Here is a 13,328-nt window from a genome sequence, read left to right on the forward strand (position 1 = left end):
TGGTCCACTGACTTGTACTGTAGGCTCTAATCGCTCTCTTCATCTGTCTATGAAATCTCTCCACTTGACCATTTCCTGCGGGATGATAAGGGCTTGTTCGATGACGGGCCGAACCCAGGAACTTAGTCAGGGCATCAAAGAGTGAGGCTTCGAACTGTGTTCCCTGGTCTGTTGTGATTCGTAGAGGTATTCCAAATCTAGCAATCCATCCAGCATAGAAAGTCTCAGCAACCGATTTGGCTGTTATATCTACGAGCGGGTAAGCTTCTGGCCACTTGGAAAAACGGTCGACACAAGTTAGACAGTAGCGAAAACCTTCTGATGGCGGCAAGGGACCTACGATGTCGATGTGCACGTGCTCGAACCTGGCATTTGGTGGAACAAATGTACCAAGCTTGCTCTGTGTGTGACGTGTTACCTTAGAACGTTGGCAAGCTAAGCATTGCTGAGCCCATGTTCTAACATCTTTCTTTATATCCGGCCATACATATCGCTCTTCCACCAACCTTATAGTAGCCTTAATACCTGGATGTGAAATCGCATGCAGTTTGGAAAAGTCGTTTTTTCTGTCCACTTTCGGTACGAATGGTCGAATCCGTTTGGTAGATACATCACAAAACAGTTCCACACCAGGATCACCTATTACGAATGGTTGAAGTACTAAAGACGAGTTACCGGCTTGAGCTAAAATTTCGGCTAGTTCCTGGTCACCTTTTTGGTTGTTAGCCATTTCTTGAAAATTGATATGGGAAGGTGTTTCTATGGTAGCAATGTTTACTCTGGACAGCGCATCTGCAACCACGTTATCTATTCCCTTCACGTGCTGAATATCCGTAGTGAATTGGCCAATAAAATCCAAATGACGCGATTGTCTTGGCGAACACTTATCTTCCTTTTGTTTAAAGGCATATATAAGCGGCTTGTGGTCAGTGTAGATAGTGAACGGCCGACCCTCTACCATATGACGAAAGTATTTGACGGCCATGTACGCAGCCAAGAGTTCTCTGTCGTAAGCACTATACTTTTTTTAAGATGGTGCAAGCTTCTTTGAATAAAAACCAAGTGGTTGCCACTCTTTCTCGATCTGCTGATGCAAAGCAGCACCCATCGCAGTATCTGAAGCGTCTACCACCATCGCCAACTGTGCATTCATGACAGGATGGTACAGCGTGGTTGAATTCGCCAATTTTTTCTTGCTCTTCTCAAAGGCAGTAACTGCTTCCTCCGACCACTTGATCGCGCTTTTATCATTTTTCTTAGCACCTTTTAAATATTCGTTTAAAATTGCTTGAGTGTGGGCAGCTCTAGGTATGAATCTTCTATAAAAATTCAAGACCGCAAGAAATCGACGCAGCTCTCTTATTGTAACTGGTTGAGGAAAATTAGCAATTGCAGAAACTTTATCAGGAAGCGGAGTAATACCCTTTTCCGTTACACAATGCCCTAGGAATTCTACTGAAAACTGTCCCAGGACACACTTGCTTACGTTGAGTGTTACACCATATTCAGCAAAACGTTGAAAAACTCGTTTTAAATGCGTTAAATGTTCTTCTTCGTTCTTCGAAGCTACCAATACGTCATCAAAATAAGGTACACAAAATTCAAACTCACCTAAGACTTGATGAATGAAGCGTTGGAAAGTTGCGGCAGCCTTTGATAATCCAAACGGCATATACAAAAACTCATACAATCCAAACGGGGTTGTTACCGCAGTCTTTGGTACGTCTTCGCTGCGCACCGGAATCTGATAATACGCTTTTTCCAGGTCCAAGGTAGAAAATATCCTTTTACCTTCCAAAACCTGAAAACAGTCTTGCATGTTGGGAACAGGGTACCTATCTGGCACGGTCACACCATTAAAACGACGAAAATCACCACATGGTCGCCAGTCGCCGTTCTTCTTTAACACCATGTGTAACGGACTTGCCCAACAGCTTTTGGAAGGCTGACAAACCCCTGATGCTACCATAAATTCAAACTCTTGTTTTGCAGCTTTCAACTTATCTGGCGATAAACATCGAGGTTTCGAAAAAACAGGAGGTCCTTTTGTCTGTATCCAATGTTCTACTCCATGCTTAACTTTTCTTGGCGTGACACCTGATCTAATCAGAGCAGGAAATTCAGACAACAAATTGTGGAATTTGGAGTTCTCTAAAATTACCTTTACTGCTGAAGCATTCCCAGTATACCGGGTACCTCTTGTTTGCAACTTGGTCAAAGGATCAATTACTGTAGCATTTTTGATGTCTATTAATAAACCAAAATTGCGTAAGAAGTCAGCTCCGATAATTGGATGAGGCACGGCAGCGATGATAAAAAGGCCAGTTGAACTCTCTTCTGAGTCCGAGGTCTAATTTCAACAGGCGTTGGCCAAACGTTGGAATGGTCGTACCGTTTGCGGCGAACAACTTCATCTGAGAGGAATGGTCACTGGATGCATAAGCAGCACAAGGTATCACAGAGACGTCAGCTCCCGTATCGATGAGATAACGTGAGGATGTAGACTTGTCCGTCAGATAAAGTCGCTGAATCATCACTTCGCCGTCATCCTTATGACTAGATGACGGCCTCAGCAGTTTTCCGGCAGGAACGAACATGGAGGTCGGCATTTTGTGGCTCGTTGTTTAAATATTTTATGATACCAGCAATACTGTGAATTTGCAGACTGTCGGCTTCGGCTTGTAGAGCGTTTCTGACTAGTACTTCTCGACCGGTCACTTGTACGGGCTTCCAACCGTGCGAGACGAGCTGTGATCTCTGTCAATAAAGACCGTAAATCCGTCTGATCCGTCGAATCAGCAACTACGCTGACTGACTGTGCGTTAGTTGTTGTAGCCATGATACCATCCGCCATCTCTGCCAGCTTGTCCAGGTTATCGTTGGAAATCGCCAAAATCTGTTGAACGTTAGTAGGCAATCTCTGCAAAAATAAAGATTTAAGAATTTCATCGTTGATTCTCGCTCCGGCTTTATTCCGCATCTCCAGAAGCAGTCTTGAAGGACGGCGGTCGCCAAGTTGCATCCCCGAAATCAAATCCCTTAAGCGTTGAGCTTCAGATTCAGCATATTGAGAGCACAATCTTTTCTTAAGTGCGGCGAAAGGCTTATCCACAGGTAGACTGATAACAATGTCGCTGATAATCGCCAGTTCCTCCGGTTGTAGAGCAGCAACTACATGGTGGAATTTCGTTGATTCTGTACTTACTCCCGCAAGAGTGAACTGACTTTCAATTTGTCTGAACCACAATTCTGGATTAGCTCTCCAAAAAGGTGGCGGCTTTACAGTGACACGAGCAATTTGTTGATCAGCAGTTTCAGTAGATTCGGGCATTTTTCGCATTAATCCAAAATTTATAAGTCCAACAATAGAAGTAATTTGTACTCACGGCTTGCCAAAAAACTTTAAAACTTGACACGTACCAGCATTTCCCCGTAATCCATCAACTAGTAGAATTTCTCAAAAGCAGTTTGCAGAAACAGAAATATACGCATTCGTTTACAGGTCACCAATTGTATATGGTTCGGTGATGGAGATGTAAGACTTTCAAAAATGAAACAATATGGCAAAGAAACATCCTCTTTAATATTGAAAGATAACAAACCATCTACGGAACTTCACAAACTCCAATTAACAAGTTATTCTTTAAAAACATTAAAAGTTGTTATTAAAAGAACAATTAAAAACTTAAACTTCTGATTGTAAATGTCGCATACTACAGGTGGGCGTCAACGGGAAGAATTGGGATAGCGGGACGAAGTCTCGGACGCTGCACAACAACCTCTCTCGAAGGCAAACTGTCATCTGCTTAAATACTATCTGAATATAACTAACGAAATATTTTTGTTAGCAATCAGTTTTTTGCTTGATCTATTGGTGGTAAAATATTTGATGTCTCGTTCACTGGTCTCTAATTTTCTTTGCAATGCACCCGAGTTTCATTTAAGAAAAGTACAAACACATTTATTAAATCTATTGCTGTAAGGCAGTGTTTCGCAAACTTATGTCTTTTGTGTACCCTTTCTAAATTTTTCGCAACGCTGTGTACCACTAATAAAAAATGAATCTATTTTTTACTATAAAAAAATAACACATAAGTTAAAAATCACAACTGGCTGTTGACACCACTAATTATTAACTGTTAACTCTGCAAAAAATAGCCAATAGGAAAATACGTAATTGCAAATTTTCATGGCTAGCTTTGTTTTTAAATAAACTATTTTGAAATTTTCGTTTGTTGCAAAATATTTCGCATAAGAACGCGTACCCCCGCTAAACTGTTCCCGTACCCCTGGGGGTACGCGTACCACACTTTGGGAAACACTGCTGTAAGGTGTTTAGAATAGATAGCTGCATGAAATAATTATTAAAATTCGGAAATGAAATATTTTATTAGTTAAACAATATTAGGTAAAAATATTCTTCCCGCTGAGAGATAATAAATTGACTGTCCTTGGACTCACTCTCTGAATACATCATCACTATTTTGACATGCAACAGAAAGCGAAATTAAAGAAATTGCAAAATTGATTTTGATTTCAAGCTAAGGCGGGAAATCTTACCACTAAAATTGTGAAGGAAGTAGGAATGGTTCTGCTATCTCTTAGCAATATTCGGAAATAATCACGGGAACTAAAGAGGCTTGTAAGTAGTGAGGAATTCAATTTCAATGACGCGATTTTTCTCCTCGAAGCATGACATGCGACGCCAAAATTAAGGGCAGAAAAACGCCGAACGTATGAGATGCAACGCCCAAAAGAGAAGGGGTTAGTTAATATAGACAGCAATAAACTATATTGACAGAAACAACTACACTGAAATATTTTATCTAAAATTGTCTCTGAATTCACTTAAAGGAAGAAAAAAACATAATAACAAAGAACTGTGGATTCAAAATTGCTAAATTTTTATTTTTTCGATTTTATAAAAAACAGTAAATCAGCACTCACTTATTCATTTTCTAAGTGGGACTGCTACAGATAGAAAAACTGAATTTCAAAAACTAAAACTAGGCTTCAAAAAGTTGTCTTATAATATTGTAGTTGTCTTATAAACACTTTGTACCAATTACTGATAATACAAATATCGTAAAAAATCTAAAGGGGCGATAACAAACTAAAATAAACAGTTAAAATGTTTATTTTAGGTTCTTATTAGCGAAAAGAATGGCTTTAAAGAAAAATAAAGGAAAAATGAAAAACACCTTTTCATTAGACTCCATTAAAGAAATGATAAAACGCTAAAAAAAGGTATAAAAAATTCCCAAAGATGTTGCTTCTTTTCATTTTATGCAGTAAATATTGCCAGGTGCTCAATATAAGACGATATTTTTATATGAGATCTTTTTATTTATTTCTATTGCCTAACATTTTATTTAATTTTATTACATTACGATATTAGATTAAATTATTTTATTTCGTTGAACATGTTTTTCTTTACCCTATCTGTTATTTTAATTTCTCTTCTTCTTAAAACTACACTTGTGTACTAAATTTAAGGACAAATTGGAAAAACTGGTATAAAAACAAAACAGGCAGAGGGAAAGATTATTTAAAAGACTAAACGGTAAGTAGAAAATTTGCATATATGCAGAATGAGGTACCGAGGGGCGTGTCGTTAAAAAATAAAACGAGCTTGTGGTTGAAGCTAATCATTTATGGGAAAGGTATTACGCGATATACATTAGTTTAAACGAAGTGAATTTGTTGTCACGGTGTCATATGGCCAACAGATGACGCAGAAGACGTCGTCTGGATGAGTTTACGCGAGATCGAATCATTGGGAAGTTGGAAGATGGTCGAAATGGTCACCAGTGCGACTGCGGAATTCGGGGTCGTAAACAGTATCGTTTCACGAGCTAGGAGCACATTTCAAAGGACAAAAATAGCTGTCCGGAGGTTTAGTAGAAGTCATTCTCGCACAACCATGACAACAGACGACCGGTTTATAATTCTACTGGCTGGACTGCTGAATGAAAGAGAAATTGCTCGATACACACAGAAAAGTATTGGACGACCGATATCGCGTTTTACCATTGCCAGGAGACTGAACAAGGGTGGTCTGTTTACACCAGTGTTTCCCAAAGTGTGGTACGCGTAGCCCCAGGGGTACGGGAACAGTTTAGCGGGGGTACGCGTTCTTATGCGAAATATCTTGCAACAAACGAAAATTTCAAAAAAAATCATTTAAAAGCAAAGCTAGCCATATAAATTTACGATTACGTATTTTTCTAATGGCTATTTTCAGCAGAGTTAACAGTTAATAATTAGTGGTGTCAACAGCCAGTTGCGATTTTTAACTTTTGTGCAACTTTTTATAGTAAAAAAATACATTCATTTTTTAATTAGTGGTACACAGCGTTACAAAAAAATTAGAAAGGGTACGCAAAAGTCATAAGTTTGGGAAACACTGGTTTACACGATGGCCAATACGGTGTGCTCCCATAAAGCCAGTTCACCGGAACGCCGTTTAATGTGATGCCGGTAACACAAATTCCGGACAGATACTCAACTGGGCCGAGTACTCTTTATGGAAGAGAGTAGATTAAATCTGACTAGTGATTCTGGACGCATGCACATCTGGAGAGAGCGAGGAACATGCAATCATCCCTCTAACATCATCGAAACAGACCGATTAGGAGGATGTGGAGAGGTATCATGCTTGGTACCCGTACTTATCTAGATATCTACCAAGGTGGTTCAGTCACTGGTGCTCGGTATTGAAACGAGGTTCCTTATATGTGCCTCTCTTAGAAGTACCGTGGTTTTAAAATTCATCTTCATGGACGATAATGCTGTACCTAATCGTACTGTGGCTGTCACAGACCTGTTGGAGAGTGAAGATATTGGACGCATTAAGACTGGGAGATGTTAAGATTTCAGCATCGTGATGCATCGCCACTCAAACATCGCGATGTTTCGATACATCGCGATGTCACGTTACTGTTTCACATTTGGTTTTGCCAGATTTTGTATTCTTGGGCAACTTTGCTTTTTATTTACTTGATGCTACTGTAAAGTAAGACTAAAACTGAAATTTTAAATATATATATTAGATTTTCAGAATTTAAACTTCGTGTGTTTGGGGAAAAAAGAGAGTAAGATTTCAAGAGAGGGATATTCAGATAAAATTTATAAAAAGTGAAAATCTGTCAAAATTCATCAAACTAACATTATACGAATTATATTCATTGTATAGGTATATATAAACAACTAAGTGATTTATAATTGAATGTTGTATTTAATTTCAATAAAGTTTTATAAAAAATATAATCAATAGGGAAAAAAGTAAAGATAGGAGTAAATTAAAGCCTGGTATATCAATGTTTAGTAAAAAAGATTTATTGTGATGGATTTTTTCTATTTTTTTATTTATTATTTTTATTTTGATTATTTTCTTCTTTTGGATTAAAATAATTCAATGGACTGTCTTTTTCAATTTAAACAAAGCACATCTGTTCAACCTTCAGATTTTGTTGAAAAAAATCGGAAGTTTTTAAATTAAAGAAAGAGGGTATTGAATAAATAGTTAACTAGTGATCGAAATGAATAATTCATTAAAATTTTACATGCAGCTTTGAAAAAAATGAGTAAATTATTTTCAAGGAGGGATTAAGAAGGGTAAAAATAAAAGAATAGTATTTCAACCTTGACCAACAAAAATTATTGTTAATTTTCAACATTCTTAAAGATCGTTGGGTTTCTTAGACAAAAACACATTAAAAAATTACATTAAGAAATAATTTTTCTAGAAAATAAAATTAGAAGAAATTGGTGTATTTTTTCAGCTTTTATATTGTAATAAATTTATCTTAACATGAATATTTTAGCAATTAATATTTTATATTTGTGGATAGAGTGTAGTGCATGGAAAAAAATTTCTTTTGACTCAGTAATCGGATTTCAAAAAGTCTGATTTTTTAAAATTTATTTTTCAGAAACTATTCAACTATTTTCTTTTAACTTTTTTATTTTAAAATAAAAAATTATATTCTTTTCTAAAAAAATTTATATCTTTAAAATTCAGACTTTTTTCGACTATTACTAATAAAAAAAATAATTAAAATCATTTTTGCATAAAATTATCTTTGGGTTAGATAATTTTATAATTTTGAGCTAAAAATTTTCAATTCGAGTAAAAAGTTCTCGAGATATGACAAAATACGCAAAAAGTAGCTTTAGCATCAAGAGATCCTAACTTTTGATCGCTCTCCTGACCAAATTATTAGGACTATATTTTTCAAATTACGGCTACGCCTTATATTTTGAGGGTCAGGAATCATAATCAGTCAAAAAATTTATTCAGATAAGTACGTTTCTGTGCCTAACTTTGTCATTTAAAACATTGTCTGCTTAAACTAATTAGCATATTTGAGGTCTCTCCCTTAAACCACACAAGATTAAGTCCTAATACGTAAAAATCAGATCAATAGACCAAAAGTATTAGCCTGCCGCAAAGTATGTCAACCAACTGTAAAAATAAAATAGATACAATTATAAAAATAAAATGAAATTTAAAATGCGCATTGAGCCAACAATTTACAAATCTTTATAAACAGAAAAATAAAAAACATAACAGAAAAAGATTTTTTAAAAGAAATTATGGATTGAGAAAGATAGAAAGCTTAGAACAGCCGATGCGTATTACCTCTTGACCTTTCATTCTCCATAATTTCTTGAAGAATATCCTTCAATAATTTATTGAAGGCAGTAGAAATATTGAAGGAATATTTCAATATTTATAAACACCTTCAATATTTTTGAGGAAATAGCGAAAAACTAGAATAAAAACAAAATTTCCTGGAAAAGGATGCGATGGAAATTATTATGGCTTCAATATTGTAAAAATCAATTGCTTAAAAATTTATTTTCAAAATTATTGCCGGCCTAATGTATTATTATATTGCTAAACTATATTTCGTAAAAATAAAATTTAACTGCACACTCTTATAAAAATCATTATAAATAAGGAAGATCGAGAAAGATCGAAAAGCTATCAAGTCGAAAAAGAAAATGCTAAAGAAATAAAAACGAAACGACTGTCTTAAAAAGAAAATTTGCGTTTGATAAGTTGTCGGTTTAAAAATTCGTTTGTCAAAACTTTTTGCAAAAATATTAGATTCTTTTATATTTTCTAACAATAATAATAATTATTATTTATATCAATATGCAATTATCAATATGCAAAATTACAGCTTTATACAAAATTATTGAGGAAAACATTTTATCCATATTGAAGGAATGCAATTCTTTAGATTTAACAAATAAAAATAAATAGGTAAAAAAATAAATAAACAAAAAGTCTTATCGGAACAGATCAAAAACGATCTTTTCTTCAACAGGGCAAAAATGATCTCAAAGTATTATCAAATAACAAAACATAAATAATCCTCAGAGAATCACTTTCTTTTCTTGGATTTGCACGAATTGAAGAAAGCATTTTTTCATCTTTCATTGGCGATGAGTTAGTTTCACTCCTCGTCACATCGGAATTCATCGTATCAGCACATCGTTACTTGATAATTCGCAAAGGAAGAAACACACGGGAAAAGATCGTCACGGCAATCGATGTCACCTCGTGATCGGGGGAAATGCTCTCCGCGCGCGCTTGCGAACATCGATGTTGAATCTGAAGAATCGCTCTTTGCGGCATCGGGAAATATCGATGCATTGGGAAACATCGCACTCATCGTGCGTACATCGGAATTTTCGATGTTTCGTAAAAGACGCCAACCTAAAAATCGGATCGGCGATGATTACACAACATCAATGTTTTCCGGTGAATCGATGTATCGCCCAGTCCGAATAGAATGGCCGGTGTATTCCCCGGATTTTAATCCGACTGAACACTTGTAGGACACTCTAGGTAGACGCTTGACAGTATGTCCCCAGCCGTCAGCAGCAATTCCGCAGCTGTGATTAGCACTACAGCAGGAATGGGCAGCAATTCCTCAAGAACTTCGTAACTACCTGGTCCTCAGCCTGGGCAAACTATGTCAATCCTGCATAGCAGTCAGAGGTGATCTTATCCCACGAAAAAAATCTGGAATTTCCTCGCCAATTCCGTGTATCATTGATGTTTTGGTTATTTGTGCACTTGTGGATTATTTTTTTTTTTTTTTTTTTTTTTTTTTTTTGCAAGTTGCTTACTTTCTCATATTCTTACATTTTGAAGATCCTGTGGTATGATTTTTATCGATTTTCAACACTGCTGCTCAATCTTACATTCGAAGAACCACTTCATCCTTAATTTTTGCACACCAGCTCAATTAGCTGTGTGATGCCATTACGTATTATATAACTTTTAAATTTCCTTTATTTCATAAATTTAATCATTCCCAATCGCTCTTTATATAATAAATAATTTAATTAATTTTTATTGAATTTTATAAAGAGCGAATGCAAATATTGTTAATCATTAAATGTAAGGGTTCACTTTTCATTTCAATGCAAATGTATAACTAATTATTATTCAATGTCGCGACAAGTGAGCATCTCAATCTATTTTTAACCTCTCTTTCTTAAACCACATTGAGCATTGAAATTTACGTTATTAGGTTTACTTTAAATTTCAACAAACTTTTTGGTCTTAAATTTTCAGCCTAAATTATTTAAATATTAATAAGAGATATCGTGTGGTTGGCTGAATTGACTCATCTTTTTGGCAGTGTTCTGTTTCTAATGCCACTTGCCAATCCAGCAAGCCTGCTTACTGCAAGCGTATTTAAGGTAGAGGGTGCTTTTCTTGTTTTTAAATGGTGCCATCTATGACCAAGAATACAACATCAACCACACACACGTCACAGCTCGTATTAAAAGGCGGACGTATTCATACATCCATTTATTCATCAACAGATCGTATTTTTGACCAGAACCAGAGAACGATCAATCTTTAATTCAGTAACCCCAGAGGTATGATCTGCTATAAACTTTGTGACCCATCAGATTCGACGCTCACCAGACACCATTTACTACAAGGGGAGTGAAAATCGAACTCACGACCTCTTGAACATGGGCCCAACACCCTACCAACCAAACTATCCCGACCACGGCAGTGTCCATTTTCGATAATGCGCCTATAATATAACGAGCCGTGATGGCTTAAAGATTGGAGTGCTAGCCTCCCGATCAGATGAATCGGGTTTGAATCCTAACGATGTCTTGTCGATACGAATTCTGCAAGCACAGACCACAGTGCTGATGTAAAATATACTTAGTGGTAGACGGATCATGGGTTAGAGTCTCCTTGCCATCAGTCAAACGGTGGGAGGTTTTCCTCTCCATGTAACGCAAATGCAGATTAGTTCCATAAAAAACCTCCACAATGTTTAAAAACTTCCAATACTTGATCCAGGAGTTCCTTGTCTACTGGATTGTTTTCAAAGTTAGAAGGCTAGGGTGTTGATGACCTAAACTCAAAATTGGATCGGCTGTTCAACGACTGTTATAAACTATAATTGATTTCCCCTGTACTACAAAACGTTGATTAAATACGAGTTTTAATTAAGCTTTTGGTTCGGCAGGTTAATGGAGATTTATTTCCCATAGATCTTCCTTATTCATGTTACACCAAATTTGTTATTTTACTTAATATGTCACTTGGATAACATTCTTTTTATTTTGTACCTCGAGGTCTGCAACGAAATAAAAATGTTATTTTCAGTTTTATCCTGTGTTCATTATCTGCTTCAATTAGACCATCTACACGAACAACCACACCATTTTTCCATTACAAACTGTTTTAATTTATAAATTAAATAATTTTAAAACTAATGAATAAGGTCAATAAAAAGCTGATTGAAATGAAATGATAATTTTTATAACTTTTTCAAAAGGAAATAAAAAAAAATTTTTTTCAAATAAATGATTTGAATTTTTTTTTTTTTAACAATGAGTTCAACATAGATTTAAACCAAAAAAATGGATTAACTGATTTAAATTATTATTTCATAAATGAAAAATAAATCTTAAATGTAATTAAAAAAAATACGATTTAAATACGAAAAATATTAAAAAAAATACTTAATTATATAATTTTAATAATTATATTATTAATAATATAATTTTAAATAATTTTTTTAAAGATCGTGATTTTTTAATTGAGCAAAAGAAACTATCTGTTTTGTGTCTTAATGTAATTTTATATAAAACAGTTTCTTTTCTTTTAAAATTAGAAATTTTAGGGGATTTTCAAAACTGTTTATTGCCTGCATAATGTATTTAGTATCATTTGTAAGCTTGAGTAATGTGAGTTATGCCATAAACTCGAATATCTGCTATTCTAATTATTTACTCCTATTACTTTTCAGATACATATAAAACATAGAGTTGAGATTTACATGATTTTATCAACGTGAATGCTTCCAAAACAATATCAACTATGAAACTACATATAATTCAGTTCTGACGTGATTGTGTAAAAATTAAAAATGATAATACAACTTAGGTACGCAAAGTGTGTTTTGGCATTTTTCATGCTTAAAATATTTTTTCTCGTATGCCATTTTTTTAAATTTGAACTTCAGTGCCGCCATCTACATAATTCGAGATACAACAAGCAACCGAAGTAAATATTTGCATTAGTATGAAGGGAAAAAAATATGGATGGTGTTTTCAGTAGAAATGTAAACAATAACAATCTCGAGCTGTATGCTTACTCTAGTTCCGGTTAGAAGGTTTGCAGATGCTTACTACATGTTATTCTGCGAAGCGATATTTTAAAACGGATAATTTTGTTTTCAATAAAAGAAATAAATTAGATAATTTCTGAATTCTGGTGAATATGAAGTGAAAATTCGCTTTAGTTATTTTGTTAAAATATATTATATATTGTTAAAAAAGGTGACATGGTTGCTAGATTTTGAATAATTCGCTTTTTCGGCAGTCTTGATAAGATGGCCATCTTTCCATTTGTTTATTACTGTTAGTTCGCGTTGCAAGCTGTGCACCATCTTATGTTAGTGTTAGCATATTGTTCGAGGAGCAAGATTAATTTATACATTATAATTTAGGTTTAAATTTGAAAGTTGGCATATATTATTGACACGTTGTGAGCCAAATGGCTTTGAAATACATCGGGAACAGTAACCCGGAAGTATAAGCGGTAAAACACCATCCATTCATGTTATCAACAAAATATGTTTCGTAACTATTGAGCGATTAATCCTCACTTCGGCCGGATCACGCTATTGGTCGAAAATGACATCACTGTTTGGGGGGAAGTGACATGCTGTGTATGGCATAGTATTTTGGCGACAGATCTTGATTTGGCGACAGATTTTAAATTTAGTTTTCAGTAGCGCTCTGTTTACACGTGGTATTAATGTTTCTTA

The 13,328-nt window shown here is 35.1% G+C and overlaps 1 protein-coding gene across 1 annotated transcript; it reads right to left on the reverse strand.

The window, feature by feature from the left end:
* Positions 1-2,569: 2,569 nt before the first annotated feature.
* LOC147814562 (uncharacterized) lies at positions 2,570-3,331 on the reverse strand. The gene has a single exon (XM_087156483.1). It carries the CDS (start codon positions 3,329-3,331, stop codon positions 2,570-2,572), a length of 762 nt encoding a protein of 253 aa, XP_087012609.1.
* Positions 3,332-13,328: the final 9,997 nt, after the last annotated feature.

This window comes from Parasteatoda tepidariorum, chromosome 2 (genome assembly GCF_982258835.1).
Source record: "Parasteatoda tepidariorum strain Cologne lab strain chromosome 2, Ptep-v5.0, whole genome shotgun sequence".
NCBI lineage: Eukaryota > Metazoa > Arthropoda > Arachnida > Araneae > Theridiidae > Parasteatoda > Parasteatoda tepidariorum.